At 42.7% G+C, this 23,472-nt stretch overlaps 1 protein-coding gene across 14 annotated transcripts in view; it reads right to left on the bottom strand.

Moving 5' to 3' along the window:
• The window catches only part of ANK2 (ankyrin 2), a 583,802-nt gene that overhangs the window by 352,555 nt on the left and 207,775 nt on the right, over positions 1-23,472 (bottom strand). For 13 of the 14 annotated variants that reach the window (XM_054029226.1, XM_054029236.1, XM_054029252.1 and 10 more), the window contains exon 1: positions 3,566-3,685. The exons of the other annotated variant lie outside the window; for it this stretch is intronic. In XM_054029226.1, coding sequence (XP_053885201.1) covers positions 3,566-3,649 — 84 coding nt within the window. In that variant the 5' untranslated portion in view covers positions 3,650-3,685. Of the gene's footprint in view, positions 1-3,565; positions 3,686-23,472 lie in introns of those variants that run through there. 14 annotated transcript variants of the gene reach the window in all.

Genomic DNA, 23,472 nt, shown 5'->3' with positions numbered 1-23,472 from the left:
TATCCAATTTTTGATGTAGCAAACTGCAAAAGCCATTCTCTCAGAACTCCCAGGGCCTTGCATGTAGGTCTGCAATGCAAACGCCAGACTTTGTGTCGTCGCTATTGATTTGTCCTTTTAAGTAATTTAAAGCCAATCTGCAAAGTAATTATTCCCTATCCTACACTACACCTAGTTTAAAAAAAAAAACCCCACACACACCAACAATTACATGTTTTCCTATTATTTATGCTATAGTGGAGTCCAGATGCTGCAGCTGAGACTGGGTCTTCATTGTACCTGACAACTACAAGCATATAGTTTGGCATAAAGTTAAATCACTCTTGAAGAACAAGTAATCCCACTGTTCAGAGTGGGAGTCATTACTAAAGTGAGACAGACCATTTCTGCATCCATCAATGACACATTTTATATGTTTTATGATCACCAGTTTAATAAAAATCTGTGTGTTTTAGAAACCCTCTTGCCATCTGTGATTGTATTACTGGAAACAGAAACAAGTTAACTTGCCACAAAGAAGACCACAGGCTTTTCCCAACAGAGAGGTGCTACAATTAAAAAAAACACACACACACACACACACACACAAAAACACACCACTCATTTCCCATGACAATAATGTATTCTATTAAGAAATTAACTTCACAGAACCCTACAACTCATGGCCCAACCCAAGTATACTCCAATGAATCCAGCGGGAGTTTGAGACCTCCGGAACGTGCTCACCATGGCCCTTAGCAGCTTCCAGAAAGTGCGCACAATGCCACAGATGATGCCCCAGGAGCTACCAGGGTAATTATAGGAATTAATCAGCACTATGGCACTGTACAGGTTGGGTGTTGCAACAGGCACCGGGGGTGCAGGCCCAATGACAACAGGTGCTGCTCCACGTATGTTGCTCCACAAGTGCTGGCTTTACATTAAGAATCATCCCACTGTGCTGAATACAGCAGCTAAACTGTTCGTGCTGCCCCTACACCACCACTCTGATATATCCCATCTTTCTCGGATATAAGCTTTTGCCTTCAGCTAATTCTTAGCATTAATATTTTCTTCTAGGCAGAGTAAAAAAATTCAAACATCTATTTGGTCACCTTGAATGTGTAAAATATTTTTTTTTTCAATTCACCTAGAAATTTAGGCCCTAATCCTGCAGACTAAGCCATGCGGTTGGATTCCTGAACTTATGAGGGGGCCAAAGGACTTCAGCAGGACTCCAGGCAGCCATGAAGATCCACCTGCATGGATCTGACTGGATCAGAGTCCTAGCAATGTATCCCCAGAGTCTACAAAGGAATCTTCATGTGCTGAGCCACACTGCCACATGGAGACTTCACATGGAAGCAAGGGTCCAGAAAAGGGTCCAGAAAGCAGGCAGGCCCCTTTGCAGGCTCGAAGCCTCAATGTCTAATGCACGCAAGTCATTGTTAGGATATGTGCAAGGAAAGTTACCAAGAAGATGAGGTTTAAAGATTATTTTGTTGTACTTGAACTGAAATAGCTCAAATTATTCTTTTAAAATTATCAAAAGATTATTTTAAAGAGCTATGTGACCACTCATAGTATTTCTGAAAGATGTAGATATATTAGCCCTTGGGAGACTCTGGATTTTTATTTTTATTTTTTTAAATGCACACACATTTTGATGCATTCATTTGGCTAGCAGCAGACTGGAATATATTAGCATTTTAGGGACAAGAAGTGTCTGACACACTTAGATTTAAAAACAACCTAACAGATGCGTAACTCATAAAAATTAGAGATGGAAAAGACCTAACTATATTATTAGATCTTCTAGCCCATCTCTCTACCAATGCAGGACTGCTCCCAGTTCCTCTAATAATAATGTCTAATATAATTGCACTTGATAATTGCACTGGTTTCTGCATGTACATACCCATAGGAGTTTTACACACATACACACAGATAAAGGCCTTTTGAAAATTTGGCCAAAAAATTTAGAGTTCAGAGGAGGCAAAAACACTAAAACCCAACATGCTATATAAAATTCCCCACTGTGTGGAGACTCAGGCAATATTCCAGGCACAGTGGAATGGGGCGGGGATGTTTCAGCCTTCTCTCCATTTTCTTGCTTTGGCTGGATTATGTCACATCCTTGTAGTTATTCAAACACAGGCTTCGTTGTGAGATATAAAGGTACATATCATATTTATCATCTATAGGGACACTTCCTTTACCGGTTCAAACTTCTTCTAAAGGCCTGTGTTAATTAGTCTCCGTTATACCCATCAAATATGATCAGATTTCTAAAAATACAGGGGTTTATTTTCCCAGAACACGTTATAACAGTATAAAGCCTATACAAGTTTTTAAAAGGCAACTGCAAAATATATTCGTGAATATTCACTGCAAGCTGTCTTTAAGGGCTAGATTCTGCTTCACTTTGAGCAATACCTTACTAGATGGGTTGTCCAATTTAAATCAGACTACTTGGAGGATAAGATGTTACTCAATGAGAGGCAGAGTCTAGCCCTTAATAAATAAAACATGGATGGGTGGCTGAGATAAGTCTTTGCTTTACCTGCCATTTTACCGTTTTGCAGGATCATTTACACTCTTTCCCATTAAAAGAAATGGGAAAGAAAAATAGTCAAGAGCAATTAGTTTATTTAATCAATGGTCTTAATTGTAAGAGGACACTACTACAAGTCGGGGGATCAACGGTTGGGTACTGGAAGCTGTAAAAAAATAAATCAGTCACTCACTAGAGACAGAGTGTAGAAAAAGAGTGTCTTGGAAACTGGGTGTGGCTGTAGAGTTTTACCTTATTGGTTTTCACCACTGAAGTGCTACAGGGATCTATGCAAAATGCTGAACTGTATTTTTTAAATTTATTTTATACCGTCTGTTTAGCCATTTTCTTAAACCAACATAAGAGGTACAGAACTTTCTTGGCAAATTAAATGAAAGGTAGGTAAATCCATTTGCAGTCATTCAAAAAATAAATAAAAAACATAAAAGTTAAGTCAGAGACATCGTGCCCAGGTGTAAAATTTCTTCTGTCACAACTAATTGCCTCTATCCGAAAAGGGACATACTGAATCCAGTGCTGAAAGGCATTTGCTGTCTAATAAAGTCAAGACTAATGCAACAAAACAGGCAGCTGCTTGTCAAAAAAACCTTTCACTTCACTGCCCAGATTGGTTAACACAACATTATTAGTTCATCTTTCAAGACACACCAAAAACCCTAGGATTTTCTCTCTCACCAGGTTAGCTATGGAACCATCCATCAGTGGCAGCAACAAAATCCCTCTCTAAGCTTCACATACACCACACACCTTCGCTGTGTACACATCACAGTATCGCAGCTAGCTCAACCATTATGAGCTCTACATTAAACTACAATGTTATCAACAAACAAACAAGTCAATGCTGCTTGCCTTTCCCTCATCTACAGAATAAGAGAAAGTGGAAAGCTATAGACATATCTCTACACTTGAACTAAAGAAGCTCGATGCTCCAGCATCCCTAGTCTCCAAACCACTCCTATAGTCTCGCTCTGTTTCCTCACACAAAATTTTTGCAGTCTCCGTTCACATTACCTTCTTGGGTCTTTTCCTCCTCTGATTACTGCCGTTGTACTTCTCCCCACCATCGTGTTTTTGGGCTGCTTCTCCGTTCATCATTTTGAACAGTTTTGAAAGCAAAGATCTCTGCCATTAAACCCTCCCGACTGTACAGACCATTAGTGAGTGTGTCACTTGCTGGAGAGGAGGAGGGGTGTATATGTGTGCGTCTGTGTGTGTGTGTGTTGGTGGGGGAGGGAAGAGGGCGCACTGGGAGGGTGAGCATGATGGTGTTGCCATGGCAGCAGCTGCCACAATTGTTTATCTGACTGCATTGTTAAATCTGATTCAACCAATTACCAACAAAGTCTGGATGCTTTACAACGAAGAAAGCCTTGAACTGAGAATGCCAGGGTCTAGCACAGGGTGCGGGGATCAGCATGGTGACTAGTTGGTGCTTGATACAATTTCCTTTTTGATGAGATGTGGGGAAAAGACTGCACAACAATCCCTGTATGTGATTACACTTCAACGCAGAGCTGACACAAGGCATATAAGATCACTGTAGCAACTTTGCAGTGCTTCCTAAACCCAAGGGGGTACATTACATTTTATGCAAAGGAAGGATGCATTTGGCAACATTCTGCTTTCAGTTACACACTGGTGTAAACCCAAATCTAATTCTCCGTGGAGTTACTCCAGATTTGCAGCATGGTTACTGAGAGAATTCCAACATTAAATTCCGATTACAGTTATTCTGTTCCACCTGAAAAGAAACCCGCAAAGATGAAAGTCATATTTAACTACTACTTTCACTCTATCAACTTTTCTTTCCAATGAAGGAAGAAATGAATGTTAGAAGCTAGACCTTCTCTTACCCCGTATGCCTGCTGGCACAGACTCCTGATTTGTTATATTCTAATCAAAGAATCTAAATCAAATTTATGAATACATTTTGTTGGATCCAGTTCTTAAGTGGGCAAAATTCCCCATTCCCAGGTGCCATAATACTTCAATAACAGTTTTCTCCCTGTGTTAGGACTGGAGCCCTGCGTAGACACCAGTATTCTATCCCACCTCTCTAATTCATGGATTAAGATTTATTTATTATTTCAATTACAGTAGCAGACAGAGGCCCCAGTCAAGATAGGTTCCATGTTGTACTAGGCGCAATAGGAAACACACATACCCTTGTCCTGAATCCCATGCACATTAGTGAAGTCACTGCAGTAATATCAATAGACTAAGAAAACTACATGTGGAATTGTTGAGATTAAGTCCAAATAATACTAAAATGGTTTCCACAGTGTGAGCAAATAGTTCATATTCTAAACTAAATCACCCCCACCTTGTTTTGAAAGGACTAGATAGAAACATTCAGATGTAAATGCATGCAGGAATAGCAAAGAAAGTTCTTTATTTCTTCCAGTGAATATGCTAACAAAAATACTGTTCCACTTGCTACTGAACAAAGAAACAGAGAAATTTGCCCTCCTTCCTTAACAGTAGCTAGGGTGAAGGAAACAAAAGGAAGAAGTCACTAACTGCTTACTCAGTGGAGGAGGAGGAGGGGTGAGAAAGGGGAAAAGAACCAATGAGGCATGAATGTGCAGTTTCACACAATTAAATCAGCTGCTAATACAATGAACATCTGCATCATAACAACAATATGTTCAATATGCACCAGCAGTCTGCAACTCTTTATTTAGAGCTACTTATAGCTGACTTTTTTCTTAGTAGAAGAAGGAATCTTCATGTTGAAGTAAGGAGAGGGATAACTCGAATGAGGTAGACATGATATTACTTAGCATCTGTTATGCCATAATTAGAGCTGTAATTTGTCATGGTAAATGTTGGGGAAAAACATGGAGTAGACATTTGTTATTAGTGTCAGACATTCATGGGAATCATTTGTGAAACCTAGAAAGACATGGACATACTTTTAACTCATAAGCAAAATACCCTTGTGTGCTAGAGTTATTTTTAAATGCTCTATCTTAAATGACAGGTTTCAGAGTAGCAGCCGTGTTAGTCTGTATCCGCAAAAAGAACAGGAGTACTTGTGGCACCTTGGAGACTAACAAATTTATTAGAGCATAAGCTTTCGTGGACTACAGCCCACTTCTTTGGATGCATATAGAGTGGAACATATATTGAGGAGATATATATACACACATACAGAGAGCATGAACAGGTGGGAGTTGTCTTACCAACTCTGAGAGGCCAATTAAATAAGAGAAAAAAAAAAAAACTTTTGAAGTGATAATCAAGCTAGCCCAGTACAGACAGGTTAAATGCTCAGCTGTTTGCCTTTTCCCCTATAGGCCTAAACTTTTAAAACTTTCTGTTTACATCTATATCCCAACTACTAAACTGCTCCTTACGGCAAGATGTGCCCTTGATGTGCCTCGGGATGAGGTACTTAGTGTTTGTTTTGTTACTCTATGAATTTCTCTTGCAAACCTCACAAAAACTGGATAAATTTAAAAACATGGATTTTTAACCTATGAAAATCCCAGACAGAGAAAAATATTGACATTGGAAAAAAACACACGCTGCATCACTGAAAAAACATTGACTATATTGTATTGCAGTGATGCAGCTTGACTTAGAAAGACCTCTCTCTCCAACTCTGAGGCTTGCCTCAGGCCCCTGAGAATATGGAAGCTGCTATCCCAAATTTCACTCTACATTCTACATCTACTGTGATCTTCCAGCTGGAAAATGAAGAGGAGAACATGGCTGCAAGAGAGCTCTGTGACAGCCAGGGTAACAGGCAGGAAGTCCCAAGAGTTCTTCATGGTGGAAGGCTAAAGCCTGATAAAAGAGAAAGACTAGTGAAAAAACAAGGCTAGTGCCACTGCATGGTGGCCAGGCATCAGTGAGAGCTTTTGAGATCGGGGATGTGTGAAGCAGGTTTCTGAGATTTTCACTTTGATTAGGTAGGCTTTCAAAAGTTCTCACAGTTCCACCCTCACATAAGCTTTTGAGAACATAAAAATACATGGGGAAACAGACACTTCTGGCTAGAAGACCAGCAGGGCCGGCTCTGGCTTTTTTGCCGCCCCAAGCACACACATACACAAAAAAAAAAAAAAAGTGGAGGGCGGCCGGAGCCAGGGTGCAAACTTTTGGTGCCACTTACTTGGCAGCTCGTGGCTGCCTCCCCCGGCCACGCTGGCTAGCAGGTCTCCCTGTGCTGCAGATGTGTCCCAGGCAGCAGAGTGCGTGCTTCGGCTAGCGGTGGGGGGAGGGGAAAGGAGTGGGGGCCAGAAAGAGAGAGAGAAGGGGGTGGCCAGGGCTTCCTTCAGCTGGGGTGCTCGCCATTCAGCCCCTCCCGCCGTGCCGCTTGCCAGGAGGGCTCCACGCCGTTCCCGCCTGCAGGTGAATTGAAAGTCAGTGAGGAGGAAGGACGTGGGCTGCTGGGCTTGCTGCAGACCTGACACTGGCTGGGGCAGAGGGAGCGCACAGCCCGCTCCAGGCAGGGTGCTCCCCTCCTCTGCCCCACCGCCCCTTACAGGGTGGCCGGAGCGAAAAAAGAGAAAAGGCGGCCATGCCACCCTAGGATTGGACAGATGCTGCCCCTTAGAATCTGCCACCCCAAGCACGACCTTGCTCGGCTGGTGCCTGGAGCCGGCCCTGAAGACCAGACTGCAAACAAAGTAGGATTATTAGATATTAAGCATAGGTGTTTTGCTAGTGACAGTGTGCATTTCTTCTCAGATGTTTTCCATGTTCTGTTAGTTTATAATGGCAGCAGTGCAGCATCTCCCTTATGGGAAATCACGGGTATACTGTGACAATATTCTAAAAGGAATAAATTGAAAAAGCTTGTTTTGACAAGCATATCAAATACCTATTAATGGGACATACAATGCTAGAAGGGTACAAACTCACTGAAGGATGACATCCTCATTAACCTTAACTGCTGTTTGCCTGTTTTCTCTAAGTCTGGGAATTCATTTTTGGCAACAGGATCTTACATGCAGTCATGGAAATAATGTTCACACTCTGTGACATGTTACAATTTCTTATATCCTGTTACCACAGAAATACAATATGAAACTTAGTAAATAGGGAGTCAAACATCTTACTGTTTATCATTGAATGTATTTTATGTGAATTAATACTGCCTCACTTGGCTCAGATAACTTAAAGTCAAAGAGAAAGGATGTTGGATGTCCCACTTATTCCTCAGTATTCTTCAAGCCTGTCTAATATACTCCTAGATAACAGATGGCTGGAAGAAGCCCCAGGTGGAAGAGATTGGCTGGTCCTATGTTTATATCTTATGGGGTCCACTTCCCAGAGCACAATGCATTAGCTGGCAAAATGCTATACAGGCTGTCAGTCTTTTAATATAGGAGGCACTTGAAATTATATGGTACAGGGATTGAGTAGTTAACTCACTAACAGTGGAATGCTTCAATCACATACATGATAAACACCCATCAGTTTCCAACAGGAAGTCTGACCACAAAGCAATTATGAGATCAGTGGTTGGTAACACATGATCACCAGGATCCCATGAATGAGAGTTTAGGTGTTCAGATGGAACAGTGAAAGGAAACTCTCCCAGGCGTATCCCCTTGTAGCTAGTCTTTAAATATATTTAATTTGAGATGGACCCAAACCAGTAATTATGACAATGGAGAATTTAGCTAGTTGGCTTCTTATAGCTAACTGTAGTCCCTATGCAGTCTAGAATTATCTATGAAAAACTAAAGGAAATAGTACTCCATGGAGAGGAAGCAGTATAAAATCATCCTCCTTCAAACGACTTTAATGGAGCTGAATAAATCCTGGTTTCAATTTTGTTCGTAAAGCTGCCAACGGATTACACATTCAGAATCACAACGTCAAGCAAATTATGGAACAGTTCTTTGAAAGTTCCTTAACAACATGCCAGCTAGTCCCCATGAAAGTGTTTAAATCAATCTCTTGAATCTGATAAGTGCTCTCTTAGTTTGTGAGAAATGCTTCCTTACTGAATTGCTTGTTTTGGTTATAATCCTAGGAACTTAATGCCCCAAAACATTTGCTTTGCCACCTGAGCTGAGGGAGAATTTCCAACAGCTGCCAGGAATGGTTGACCTGATACAGCGCAAATGGCTGTTGCTAAATATTACAGTGTCCAACATATCAACCCATCCATATATGGCAAGTCCCATTTCATCTCTACTTTTAAGAGGCATAATACACTTCACCAAAACTCTCAGAACTGTGATTGTGGGCAAATTTTCATAGCTAGGTGCCTAACATGAGGTACCTAAATATGAAGTGGCCTAATTTTCAGAGGCACCAAGCAACCCCACCTCCCAATGACGTCAACATGAGCTGCAGATGGTTCAGCACCTTTGAAAATCAGGCCACTGCTATTTAGTTGTCTATGTATGATTTTAGGAACCTAACTTCAGGCAACCAGGTTTGAAAATATTAGCCACACTATTAGAAGCAATTTACTAACCCAACTGTATGCCCAAGGAAACCCTATTGCTACAAAAGGAGTTATGACGTTTTGATGTAGAAGTCCTTTCTATCATGGGAGTTGAAGGCAAAAATGCTTAGTTTGGGAAAATAAGGTCAAGGAGAGTAAAAGCTTAAAGTATACTTTACTTTCTAAGCAGTAAGGAAGGGAACTTAATTCAGATGAGGCATGGATGACAACAGTAGCACCCAAAGGAAAAAACCCATTACCATTAAACAGGGCAAGACAAAAAAAAGTCTACCCTCTCAAGCTTCTGTTATCAAACTGGACTAAACAAAAGACTTCCTATCAACAGATGAGATTCACCATTGTTGGAATCATAGAAGGTGAAAAAAGGGACTGGATGACTCAGAGGATTGGCACAAGAATATGTAAACTTTCACCTCTGGATCAAATCACTGACATCTGATCAGTGTTCGGTAACCTTTTTAAATGAGTGGTCTCAGTCAGGTGTTTAGTGAACAGAAGGCCACTGAGAACCAGCTACTGGGCCCCATCTGAAACACGTCAGTGGCGGAATGATAAATCATTCAGCCAGTGACCAGTTTCCAGAGGCACTTAAAATAAGTAGTTAAGAATAAGTAGACAAGGGGTCCAATTGATATCAAGGAAGCTGCAGTGATTTACACCAGCAGAGGATTTGGCCCAAGATATAAAGGGAAGGCTACTGCTTGGCATGACTTTAGCCTCTTCTGGATCTACCAGCAAATGGGATGCTTTCCATTAGCCAACGGTGCATCCCCCTTGTTTACTGTGAAAGCAGGTTTCTCAGATATATCTTGTTTTTCCATTTTAATCCAACCAAATTTGGGAACCAGTCATCTGATGACTTGCCTAAGATTATAGACAAATGTGATGCATAAGAAGAATTTATGAAAATAATAATAATGGTTGAAAAGCATTTTGATAGTTCTTGAAGGTGAGAGAGTCAGTACTTGTCAGGAAGTTCTTTTCACATGTTGTTCTACTCACCTGCTAAAGAATCTTTTCTTTTACACTAATAATCTTTAACATGCAGCTGACAACCTTATCCATGACAGTCTGCTAAGTAGAGTACTAGGTCAGCCACACACACGGAGAAAGTTGGCATGTTGGCTTTGAATCAGGGATCTAAGAAGGGAGCCACCACTGTACTCTTCTGATTCCTGAATGTGCTTCATACCAGCTTCTCCTTTCAATTTGGATAAGAGGCTGCTCTCAAAGTACACTGAAAACAGCAATTGCTTCAGAGTGTACCTCAATGTGTTTTAAAGTATAATATAATTTAGGAACCGATATTATAATGAGACTGCGTAGGCAAACAGGATAATCATTAATGCACTAAACAATAGCTCTCACAGCCCTGGACATCATGGGCAAACATCAAGAACTTCTTTGGGGATCAGAATAGATAAGATAAATAATATCTCAAGTGTTAGTTACTATAGAATTTAGGTAAAAATCAGATTCTACAACAAGTAGCAGAGATCATAGTGCAATCAAGGTAGAAACAATCCCAAACTAATTCCTCTGGTTTTCCTCAAGCTTTTTCCACTTCCCCCCTCCCCATCCCCCAACTACACTTTTCTTTTGCAATAAAGAAAAGAATAACGAACCTGCTACATATATCTCCAAACTAGAAAAACTTCAAAGAATAAACATTTTAGTCAAGTATTGGCAAACTGGTAACAATGGTACTTTTGTTTTCTTTAATGGATCAATCTGCCTTCCCCACACTTACTCTGACCATGGGAAAACATAGGAAGTGACATCAAGTTTTACATGAGCAAGAACAACAGGATGGGCCCCATGTGTATGAGGTTAAGAAAGATCAAACGATTTAGTTATCTGACATTTCACATTTGGCTTTTAATCTTTCCACTCCACCTTTCAATATCAAATAAACGTTGATTTCCTTTACAATGAAAATCATTGATGCAGAGGATGTGAAAAAGAAGTGGGTTTTGTATTTTTGATAAAGACCCGCAATAATTTGCTGAGCTTTCATTAGCTAAGTTATTCAGACAAAGGATTAATCAACTAATTGATGCTCCCCTTTTCCAAAGCAAATTAGATTAAAGAGATTTATTTGCATCCATATTATTGGTTTTATTGCTTAAACTACAACACCGACAGCTTTTTCATCTAGCCTTTCCTGACCCCTAAGAAAGGCAGGGCTCTCTTTCTCTACCTGTTATGTGTTTATACTATACATAAGCATGGTGGGTTACTCATCTATAATTGGGCACTACTACAATACAAATAATCAATCATTCCATAAAGCCAAATCCACTCTCATTGAAGTCAGCAGCAGCACACCCATTTAATTTAATCCCACAGGACAGGCATTCAGCCATTACAAAGAAAAACAGTGAAATGGAGAAACATTAGAAAGATAGATCAAGTAAGGACTTTCCTCTGCAACACTGATCTATTTCATCCATGTTTATGCCACTTCTGGGTGGGGAAGGTAATTCCTAACACACTGAACATATCAGACCACTGATCAATCTTTAACTGAATCCAGAATCCAACCTTTCATTTAAAGTATAAAAATGCATTTAATGTTGCTATCACTAAAGCACTTGTGTGTTCCACTTGAATAAACGCAGATGTTTTGCTTTCTCAAAAGGCAGATAGTTGTATTTTGTTAATAGTGTCTGTATTTAAAATTGGGAAGAATCACTAATCATATTCATTAATTGTTCTGCACTTATTAAATGGTCTGTATAGGATGATCCTCTGGGGTTTTCTTGAGTCTCCCTTGAGAGGTTTCTGGTTTCTACTGGTTACCTTGCTCTGAACCCTGAGGGCTGCATCTGTCCCACCATGATAAGGAAAGAACAATAGAGTAAATCACAGGGGGAAGGAGGGACAGAGAGAGAGGAAGGATTGGGCGTGGGAGAAGAGACCAGACCAAAACTATGGTTTATCACTAAAATCATCAAACCAATCCAAAATCGGAGGTAGGGGAGAAGGGGAAATGGTAAGGCATTTATTTTTAACTATATCGTCAATACTGGACAAATGGCATTTTAAATTATTTTTATCCCTCAAGAGGAATGCTGAAGTTAAACTATACATAATACCCAATAAATCAGCCCTTCTGCACTGTTATGTAAGAGTCCCCTAAGCAATAATCATTCTCTCCACAATAAGTGAAGCACAGACAAAACCAATAGCAGACCCACAAAAAGACAGGAAGAAAAGGAGATCAAGTCAGTGGCTTTGGAGTGGATTTATTTTAGTCAGAAATAAAAACTATAGAACAGGCGTAGGCAACCTATGGCATGTGTGCCGAAGGCGGCACACGAGCTGATTTTCAGTGGCACTCACACTGCCCAGGTCCTGGCCACTGGTCCGGGGGGCTCTGCATTTTAATTTAATTTTAAATGAAGCTTCTTAAACATTTTAAAAACCTTATTTACTTCACATACAACAACAGTTTAGTTATATATTATAGACTTATAGAAAGAGACCTTCTAAAAACGTTAAAATGTATGACTGGCACGCAAAACCTTAAATTACAGTGAATAAATGGAAGACTCGGCACACCACTTCTGAAAGGTTGCTGACCCCTCCTATAGAATAAAAAGGAGACGGAAAACAGAAAGAACCAAAGTAGACTATAGGTAAAGAAGAGATGCAGGAGTAGGTATGCAAAATAGTCATTAAAAACAACAACAATTAAATAGGCTTTATTATAAAGCAATCAAAAGGTACATGTCAATCACCATATATAGACACAAAAGGCAGATTCCATGTTGCTCTTTTCCTATGCCCAGCACAGGAAAGGATGGGTCAAGTGGGAAAATTCAGGCCTCTTTGGAACTTGCAAATTCTGGGGCCAGCCATCAGCACAGTTTAAAGCAACCTAAGGACTGCTCTAAACTGCATCTCGTTGTAGTGGACCATAACACTGGCAAAAAATAGCTGGAGTGCAGTGTTTCAGCCATGCCTTCGACATGTCCTCTATGGTGAGGGCAAAGAAGGATGCTAGTGTAGAGCCATTGCCATCCCATGCTAACCAGAGAAGCTGGCTTATTCTAGGGGGGCTGGTTTTGTCACATTTAAAGCTCCTTTACACCACTTTAGCAGCATAAGAGACAGACCAACTGTTGCACATGACCTGTAACCTAGAGATTAATTTTGTTGTATCTAATTTTAGAGGTATTTCCACATCAATGAATTCTTCCCTGATAAAGAATACCTAATGCTCACAATGCTGCAGCCAATGACACTGCATGCTGGCAGTGGGTGTGGGATCAGGCCTTTAAAGTTGTTTATCAGGACAGGGATGTTGGAATTTATCAAACACAAATAAATAGTTTAAGATACACCAGTCACTCCTAAACTTTGTGATTTAAAGGGAGGCAAAAAATAATAAGTCACTCCAAGTCACTTTTGCACTTTTCAAATGTACAACAAAAATCTAATTTTGGCCCAGATCCTCACCTGGTGAAAATCGACACAGCTCCACTGAAGTTAATGGAATTGTACCCCTTTACAACAGTCAACAATATGGCCTTTTCTGTGTATGTCACTAGCAGTTTGGAATGCATATCCCAGTAGAAAGACTCCTTCCTTTGATGGAGAATGTTTTCACTTTGATTAAGACACAATTTTCCCATAAAAATAACACTATTGCATTCCATTTAAGAACTAACTTGCACTTGCAAAGGTTTGGTATGAAATGATTTTCCTTCTGGATTTATACCATATTGATATGAATGACCTTCTGGTGCATCCAACTCAGGACAATAAATCATACCCCATTTTACAGCAATCCTCACTCTCTAAAGAGATACAATTAAAGTTATCTAGATGTACTTTGCACCTATTTTTAAAGTAAGCCAGGTTAAATAATGTTGGTCAGTTCTGCATTTTTTTCTTTGTTCATGTCAGCACCAAAAGCAATGGACAGCAGCGCAGAATAAACCTGTTTCCCTGTACATTTTTAAATGTAACCTGTTCACCCTTTGTTTCCTTCAGATACACAAAAAAATTAATTGATGATGCGTCATGCAATAGAGGAGTCAAACACTTCATTTATCAACATGCTAGAAAGCCAGGAAACATCTTCAGTGACAAATTCACCTGGGTGACTCATCTCCCCAGCTGTGTATCTGCTGTTGTTAGGGGACCTCAACACAAAGACATCTAGCCCTTTGTTCTTTGTGTATGTTGTTAACCCTTTATAGTGTGCTTGTTTTCTGTTTCCATTAGCCAAATAGAACAGAGACTGAATTACACAAAACAAAAATCACATGGAGAAAGAGTTGTTCCAAAGCTATTATGCAAACACAGGCATTTAACAAGCAACAGTTGTGAGAAACCCACAGGTTTGGTTTCCATCTTGGAGAAACACTGAGTCATTGGCAAGTGCTAGGAACAGAATCCAGGAGTCCTATCTCCCAGCCCACTGGGAGAATCCAGGAGCCCTCTCTCCCAGCCCACTGTTCTTACCACCAGCCCACACTCCCTCCTTCACACTGATCTTCATTTCAATTATGCTTGCACTATTTGGGGAGGGGTGCAAGAGAGGAGGTCACTAACTAAGACAAAGTAAAAACACGTCTATACCAGAATTTCACTTGTGAGTTTGTTACTGGCACTGACTTTTCAGTCATTACATGAAAAAACACATTTTACTTTTTATTTTGGAATTGTTAAGGATTGATGCATGTAGGTTTTAATTCTACAGTAAATACCACTCTACAGAAATGGCAAGGAACATTTCTAAAGAAACCTTTTCCATCCAGGACTATGATTTTCTGTAGGGTTCTTCTCAGCTTGTATAAATAACTTAATGAATGCCAATTCAACAAAGCTATAAATTGAAATAATTTTAACAACATTCATAAAAGAGTTTATCCATTTTCAGATAATGCAGACAAATACAGTGGAACCTGGGTCCCTTCTGTGTTAGAGATGGGTGTAATTTAGAGTACCCAAGTCACCTGATTCTCTAGATCAACTCTAGATCAATTCTGAAATTAACTTTAAAATGTGATTTGTTTTTACAAAGGCCCCAGTCACTTTGCAGTATAATATTAATTACTTGTTTGTTTTACATGTATCAGATTTTGCTTTAGAGCTAGCTGCATTCCCACTGCCTGCCAAGTTGTTCAGAAGAACATTTGTTTGTGAATATATTGCAGATCCCCCCCCAAAACATGTACACAACAGAGATTCCCACACAACTAAACTGCCAGTCAAAATCCAGACAAAAACAGTAAGCATGTTACAATGCATAAAAGTGCAAAGGAAATTCTTTCATGGCTTGTAATATTCTATACTTCAAATAAATTAAAATCTATTAATTGAATGCACCATTTTCTGTGCAGGGAGAGCCGCAAATCAACCATTTGTATCAGGCATCCATCCATAAACACTTTTTCAGGAGAGCCAGAGCTAGGCATAAGCAGACTAAGCAATTGCTTAGGGCCCTGAGCAGCTCAAGACGGGCCCCTTATTTGCTTTGTGTGGGGGCCCCCAAAATATTCCTGCTTATACTCTGTCACTTGTTGTAGTTGAATTAACATGACCTCACATGACACCACTTTTTAGCAGACAAACTTACAGTCCTCTCTTTTTAGAGAGGCAAAAGAATGGGCTCTCAAGCACCTTAAAATTATCATGTTGGTCACATGCCATCTGGCGATTGCTATAGTAACCAGACACCTGGTGTGGATACTTTCTGACTAGCATTCCCTCAAGTGCTTTGGATTTTTGGTTTTGGTTTTTCAGTTAGTTAATTTGTTTATGTTTTATTTCAGGGTGAACAACAAGAACTGACTGTTTGTCTGGGAAGGCAAAGATTACCAGAAGTGAATTCAGAAACCAGTTTTAATGCAAAAGACAATGAGGAGAAAATATCATTTATGTCACAGGCTCTCAAATCATTTGATTTACATTAACTATGAGAAAAGTGTGTCTTATAATAATTTCTCAGAGGGACCATAACAAAATAATGAACAATGTTTATATTAAGCTCTGTCTCCTTGCCATGAATTATAATAAGCCTATCAGAACGAAAACATAAATATTATAGGCAGGGCTGGTAACACCCTGTATTATTGATTGCCAGATTGTTTTCAGTTGCTTATGTTAGAACAAAGACCAAATACTCGCTGTGGCCACAGCTCCATTTCCCGTATATGAACGTATAGCAAGACAATCAATCAAGGAGGCCCAGCAGATGTATCCCATTACCCCTACCCCTGGAAAAGCAATCAATCAAGGGGGCCCCAACAGATGTATCCTATATACCCCTAGAAAGGAATTTAAAAATTCCTTAGGTCAGCGGAATGTATGCACGTTAAGTCATTTGTTACTGGGTATAAAAAGGCTTGCTCTATGCTTGTAAGGTGTGTTCCTCCCTCTGGCATGAGTCGAGGGGGACACCCGCTCAGCTGACTGATCAATAAAGAACTTGAAGCCGTCTTCTAGACTCCCGTGCCTCCTTGGGGTAATTGGGCAGCTCCAGGGGGAAACGAGCCCATTTGGCTAACAAATGGCGACTCCGCCGGGACTTCTCTCCCTGTAGAGGGCACTGACCGACGGCCGAGGGCGATTCCGAGGAGTGGCCACCTCGAGCTGTTGCTTTGCTCGGGCCTCGGATCGTCACAATTGGCCGGGGCGGCTGTGTCCTCTCTAAAGAGAACTCTGAAGGACACGGAAGCAAGACGGCTTCAGAAGAAGGGGAAGTCTGACTGCCGGACGCGGCCACTTCGGGCGGTAAGTGCGTTTACCTCCTGGGTTTGAGGAATAACGCCCCCGAGGTGTGGGTTGGACAGTGGAAATCCCCTAGGCAGCCTGTATACGGGAAGGTATGTTAACATTATTGTAGCTTTGTAAATGTCTTGTTGTTGTGTTTTTGGTTAAAGGGTAAGCAAATAACGGCCAATGAGTAACGTAACTAACTCCACAAGTCCATGGGCCGTTTTTAACAATTATTGGGACTTGGAGCAACCTCAGGGATTACTCTTGTTTATAGGAAGGGTAATCTTGTTTCTCCTCTTAATGGTGTGTTGGAAACCGAGATTGTAACTGATTAAAGGATCTGTGTGAAAGATGAATGAGTGCTGCTGACAGGTCTGAGGCTTAAGCTGACTTCAGCCGCCCCAAGACTCCTGCGAGGGGAAACCCGATGACCAGGATATCTTGATTGCAAGGGGGGTCAGCCGAACCTCGTGACCCAGCGGATATCTGAGTTAGAACTAGATCTATACCTCTTCCCCCTCTTGATATCTCTGTCTCAAAAAAAAACTCTGGGTAAAGCATAATGGGGTCCGGACAAAGCACCTTCTCCTGGACACCCCTGGGATGTATGCTGGATAACTGGAAGGCGTTTAGACGCCAGGCTAATTATGGAATTGTATTATGTAAAGACAAGCTTGTAAAATTCTGTACTCTTGAATGGATGACATACGGGGTGGAATGGCCCGAGGGAGGGACGCTCAAACCAGGGGTTGTACAAGCAGTACATAGCATTGTGACCTGGGATGGGCATTGGGACCAATATCCCTATATAGATATTTGGCAGGACTTTGTGGCCAATCATCCCCCATGGTTGCAAAAATGTAGATCACAAACTATTAAAACCTTAATGGCCCGTGCCCCTGTTAGGAAACCCTGTTTCCCTGTTAAGAAATTTTGTCTGCGGGCTGTGATTCCCTCTGCCCCTGATCCTATGCCCCCTCCCACTTTGTATCCTGGCCTCCCGGCTCCGGTACCCTCAATTGAAATCCCCCCCCACATCTCTGAGGATAATGCCTCAGCTGAAAGGGGTGAGCCAAGCAACCAGGATTTTTCCAAACGGGAACCCCCTCCGATCTCTCTGAGCTCCCCGGTGTCTAACCACACCAGAAGCAAGGGTGGCCCGGTACTCCAAGGGCCCCTGCAACAGAATTATTTGTGTCCACTGCGGGAAACTGTAGCCCCTGAGGGTAATCTCACTATGGTATATGTTCCCTTTACCACTAGTGAGCTATATAATTGGAAGGGGCTTCGGGCAAGAATATAGAGGAACTTTTAGAAATAGCCATGAAGGTTTATGATCGGAGGGATGATGAGGAGCGAAAGAAAGGGGCCCGTGTTTTGGCCATGGCCCTGAGAGAAGGATATGCAGAAAGGGGGGACAAGGTTAAGGAGAAGCCAGGGCCACCTGGGAGAGGACAGGACCCCCGCCTGGGTCGAAACCAGTGCGCTATCTGTAGGGAAGAGGGGCACTGGAAGAATAAATGCCCCCGGCGACAGGCTATGGGAAAGGAACGTAAAAACAAAACCCGGTCCTTCCCCTCCTTTACAACAACACGGGACGTTCAGGGGAGGGATCTTCCCCATAGAGAAGCCGAGGGACCCAGCGGCCCCTCCTGACAGCACAAGCTGCCAGCCTGGATCCCACGGTAAAAATTAAAGTGGAGGGCCGCCCAATTGAAGTCCTTATTGATACTGGGGCCACTCTTAGTTTGCTCCCCCTTAATAAGGCCCCCCGAGATAGAGCTCGGGGACGTGCCATAGTCCAGGGGATAGAGGGACAAACTACAGCTTTGGAAAAAAAAAAAAAAAAAAAACTTTGCCTCTCCTAGTAAAAAAAATAGGGGACCGTCAAATTTCCCATCAGTTTGTTTGCAGTCCCTCCTGCCCCATAGCGATGCTCGGACGAGATATTCTCACTAAATTACAGGCGGAGATCTCATTCGATAACGGGACAATGGAAGTCAGAATCCCTAAGCAACAAGCCTCTAATTACCAGATGGCTCTCATAAATGCTAGAGATCACTCCCTGGAATGTAAGGGAAGTGTTGGAAGCCAGCTGCAAGGGGGGGGGCGTAAATCCCAAGGTCTGGGCGGAGGAAGGAGGCGTGGCCCGAGCCAGGAATGCTACACCAGTGCATATTTCCCTTAAGGAGGGAAGCAGCCCAGTCCGAATTCGACAATACCCCCTTAAGTTAACCACTCGGATCGGGTTAAAACCCCTGATTCAAAAGTTTTTGCAGTGCGGGTGGTTAAAGGAAGACACGTCCCCATACAATACTCCAATAATGGGGGTGCCTAAGCCTAATGGGCAGTATCGGTTGGTCCAGGACCTAAGACAAATTAACAAGTTAATAGCAGAGACTGTTTGCCTTTGAGTGGGAGGATCCAGATACCCACTACAAAGCTCAATACCTTTGGACCGTGGTCCCACAGGGACTTACCTGTGCACCTGAGATTTTTGGCAGCCAGTTGAGAAGGGACCTTGCCCCATTCCTGGCTAGACACCCCTCATGTAACATAGTCCAGTATTGCGATGATTTGCTCTTAAGTACTGAAACAGAGGCAGCTTGTAAAGAGCAGACTGTAAAGCTCCTGAATTACCTTGGGGCACAGGGGTATAAAGTCTCAAGGGAAAAAGCACAACTGGTTAAGCAGCAGGTCACTTTCCTTGGGTATCATTTGTGCCAAGGAAGTCGTAGTCTGGGTAAAGAAAGAATCCAGGTTATACTTAATAGCCCTCAACCCCGGCACCCCCGAGAATTAAGGGCTTTTCTGGGACTGACTGGATTTTGTCGACTCTGGATCCCTGACTACGGGGAAGAGCCAAACCACTGTATGAATCCTTAACTAAAGAAGGTCTGCTCCATTGGACGTGGACCAAAGAGATGGAAAAAGCATTTCGAGAGCTAAAAGAAGCCTTGGTTCAGCCTCCCGCTCTAACCCTCCCCGACCCTCGGAGGCCGTTCACTCTATACGTTCATGAGAGGGGAGGGGGGGCTGCTGGAGTTCTATGCCAAAGGTCAGGACCAACCTGGCGACCCATTGGATACTACTCAAAGGTGTTGGACCCTGTCGCCAAGGGGTGGCCTGCCTGCTTACGGCCGTTGCAGCAACCGCTCTTCTTGTACAAGAGGCTAAAAAAATTGACCCTGGGAGGGGACACTGAGGTTGTGGTCCCCCACGGGGTGCCTCAAATACTGGGGACAGGTGCTGGGGAAAAGCATTTAAATCCCAGTTGACATACCAGATATGAGGTAGGGCTCTTGCTAGCCCCTAACTTAACCTTTAGGACAGTTAGCTCCCTCAACCTAGCTACCCTATTGCCTGACCCTTGGGTTTCCTATGAGACCAGCCCCACTCATGACTGTATTGAAGTCTTGCAACAGGTGTCCCAGGCACTCGGTATACAATGGAAGCTACATACACCCTGGAGGCCGCAAAGCTCGGGTCAAGTAGAAAGAATGAATAGAACTCTCAAGGATACCCTCACTAAACTATGCACAGAGTCTAGTTTAAAGTGGCTTGATGCGTTACCACTCGCCCTTAACTGCATTCGAAGGGCCCCACGTAAGGGTCTTAAGCTTTCACCATTTGAACTGGTCTTTGGGTTCCCTCCCCGAATACTTATCCCAGGATTCCGGGAGGATGTAACCTGGGAAGTGGGAAATGACTTACTATGGAAACAGGTTTCCGGGTTGCAATCTGTTTTGTTACAGCTGCATCGACGCGGCACCATTCCAGGCTCTCCCCTTGGACCAGACCGTGCATCCGTTCCGGATCGGTGACCAGGTCCTTGTCAAGAAGTGGAAACGCGACCCCCTTACGCCAAGGTGGGATGGTCCACACACCGTTTCGCTCATCAGCCAGGCCGCAGTTAAAATTCTCAGGAGCGACAGATGGACACATCACACCCGGGTAAAGCGGTTTCTGAATCCTGACCAGGGAACCAATCCCACGGAAGAGGACACCGGCCCTCTGCCCACCCCGGCCCCGGAAGCCCGGGGTGGCACGGGCGAAGACACCGTCTGGGAGTATCAAGGACTCGATGGGCTAAAAGGACTGTTTAGGAAAAAGCAATAATGAACTCATTATTGATATTTCTGTTCATAGGTGTCTATCACGGCTATGGTTGGGAGAATAGGTTTATACAACTGGGAGAAATAATAGCGAGTTCCTTCAATCTTAGTAGCTGCTGGGTTTGTGGAGGTCCAGGGGATTGGAATGAATGGCCTTGGGTAGCCCAGCCAGTGCAAGCTAAATGGTGGATCAGTAATTTAAGTATAGTCCACAAAGGAACAGAAGTTTGGGATGAGGATAGTAGCCCTTGGTGACTCTATTCCTCTGAGATGGGGATCCTTTGTCTAAACCGAACAAAACAAGAAGGGGTATATGTGGGCAAAAGCCAATGTGACTGGACCCTATCTCTAGGATTTGACTGCTATGATCACCCTAGTTGCCATATGTATGACTGTTCTAAATATCAGGGACGATGGAACCATACCCACGTAAAACTCACTAATCATAGCTGGGTAAGTTGTTCCTACCAACAGCATACCGGCAAGGGCTGTTAGGCAGTTGGACAAGATGGGTTCTTTGATGCCCTCTTTCTAAGTTGCCAGCGAGATAATACCGACAGTAAGGATCACGTGGTACGCTGGTATCAGTGGGCATGGCAACATTCTAATGGAACTCGGGTAACCCATTTTAATCATTTTTGGTCTACTACCAATAGCCCTAAATTTGGTTGTAATTGCGCTTGGAGGGAAGGGGCTGGGGCTTGGAAATGTGACTATTGTAATCCTGACAGTACATCTATTGTATTAGGGGGACCCCTGGAGATGGGTAACTCTTTGTATTATGAAGAACCGGGCCCCAAGGACTATCCCGAAACCTGGGATGGCCCCTTTGCGAATGGACAATGGGCCCTAAAAGGCCATTACTGGATATGTGGGCAATACGCTTATCGAAGATTGCCTCCAAATTGGTCAGGAATATGTTATGTTGGGTACATTAGGCCCTTATTCTTTCTACTACCCCAAATCCAGGGAAATAAATTAGGAATTAAGGTATATGACGACTTGATTAGGGAGAGGCGGTCCGTTGATTCCTCATTAATTGCTGGAAGCTCCCAAAAGTGGGGGGGCTCAAGAGTGGCTCCCTGTGTAATTGCATTAGTCCGACGAATGGCTAATCAAATTGTACGCCAACGCATGATGGCATTATATCAACCGGTAAAAGCTGAGGATTGGGGGCCATAGGGCTCTCAAAATGCTTTTAAGGGGGGAGAACCTTGTTAGAACAAAGACCAAATACTCGCTGTGGCCACAGCTCCATTTCCCGTATATGAACGTATAGCAAGACAATCAATCAAGGAGGCCCAGCAGATGTATCCCATTACCCCTACCCCTGGAAAAGCAATCAATCAAGGGGGCCCCAACAGATGTATCCTATATACCCCTAGAAAGGAATTTAAAAATTCCTTAGGTCAGCGGAATGTATGCACGTTAAGTCATTTGTTACTGGGTATAAAAAGGCTTGCTCTATGCTTGTAAGGTGTGTTCCTCCCTCTGGCATGAGTCGAGGGGGACACCCGCTCAGCTGACTGATCAATAAAGAACTTGAAGCCGTCTTCTAGACTCCCGTGCCTCCTTGGGGTAATTGGGCAGCTCCAGGGGGAAACGAGCCCATTTGGCTAACACTTATAATTTTGTCAAACTTTAACCATTTGGGATGAAATTTTTCATACCGAGTGTTTGTCTCAGGCTAATTTTTGGGGGGAAATTTCCGCTGAAACATTTCAGCTGTTACCAAGAACAAGGCTAAGAAAAATATGTTGTTCTTCCTATTCTGGAAACCTTTTCTTTGAAAAGCTCTATCTCATCCATTGCTTTTGAGCAGGGATTTGAAATGTGCTACAAAGTAGGCCTTTTGCTTCCCTTTGCAAAAATTGACATTGGCTAATGCTCAGTAGAGGTCTTAGATTTTAGCAGCTAAATTCCCAGAAAGTTCCTTCCACACTGCTCCAGTCTGGCGCTGAACAGGACTTTCCATGCAACTGCAGGTCTGGACTGCTGAGGATCATGCCAGGTCTGTGTCTGACCATCTGAACTGAGAACGGGGAGCTTGTCTCTCCCATGCACTCAGTGACCCACGTTAGGCCCAGGCAGCTTAAAGGAAGAAGCTGAATGGTTTGAATACAGAGGGGACAAGAGCTGGACCTCAAGGGGAAGGGGGAAATAGACTGGAACAAGAAGCTTGGGGGAAGCGGTGGCAAGTGGGACTAGAGGCTGATGGAGAGTAAGTCTGGGATTCGGAGCAGCTGGGTTGAGGGAAAACTGGGACTGGCTGGGAGACTGGGAGTCAAAACCAGTAAGATGGAAGGGAAAGAGGAGAGAGGGTGTGATACTAGCAGACCAGGTGCCAGCTCTTGCCAAGGCTTTAGGCTTCAGCTGAGCACTGACAAATTCATTGCTGAAAACCTAGTCTGTTTTACCTGTGTGTTAGTGTGGTCAAGATGGGTACTGGATTTATAACAATGTGTTTAGACTTTATGAAATGCTTGTTAAGTTGCTGCATGCATTAATCTCAGTTATAGTATCTTAAATATTACCTTATAGCATGTGATATAGTTTTTTCTTATTTTTTTCTTTGTAACTGTAAAAAATGTTTGCTCAAATTGTGAACAAAGTCAGGAGGGATCATCTTTTGCCCT

This window comes from Malaclemys terrapin, chromosome 5, assembly GCF_027887155.1.
Source record: "Malaclemys terrapin pileata isolate rMalTer1 chromosome 5, rMalTer1.hap1, whole genome shotgun sequence".
NCBI classification, from domain to species: domain Eukaryota; kingdom Metazoa; phylum Chordata; order Testudines; family Emydidae; genus Malaclemys; species Malaclemys terrapin.
The sequence above is the reverse complement of the archived record's forward strand: the minus strand, read 5'-3'. Positions and strand labels throughout refer to the sequence as shown.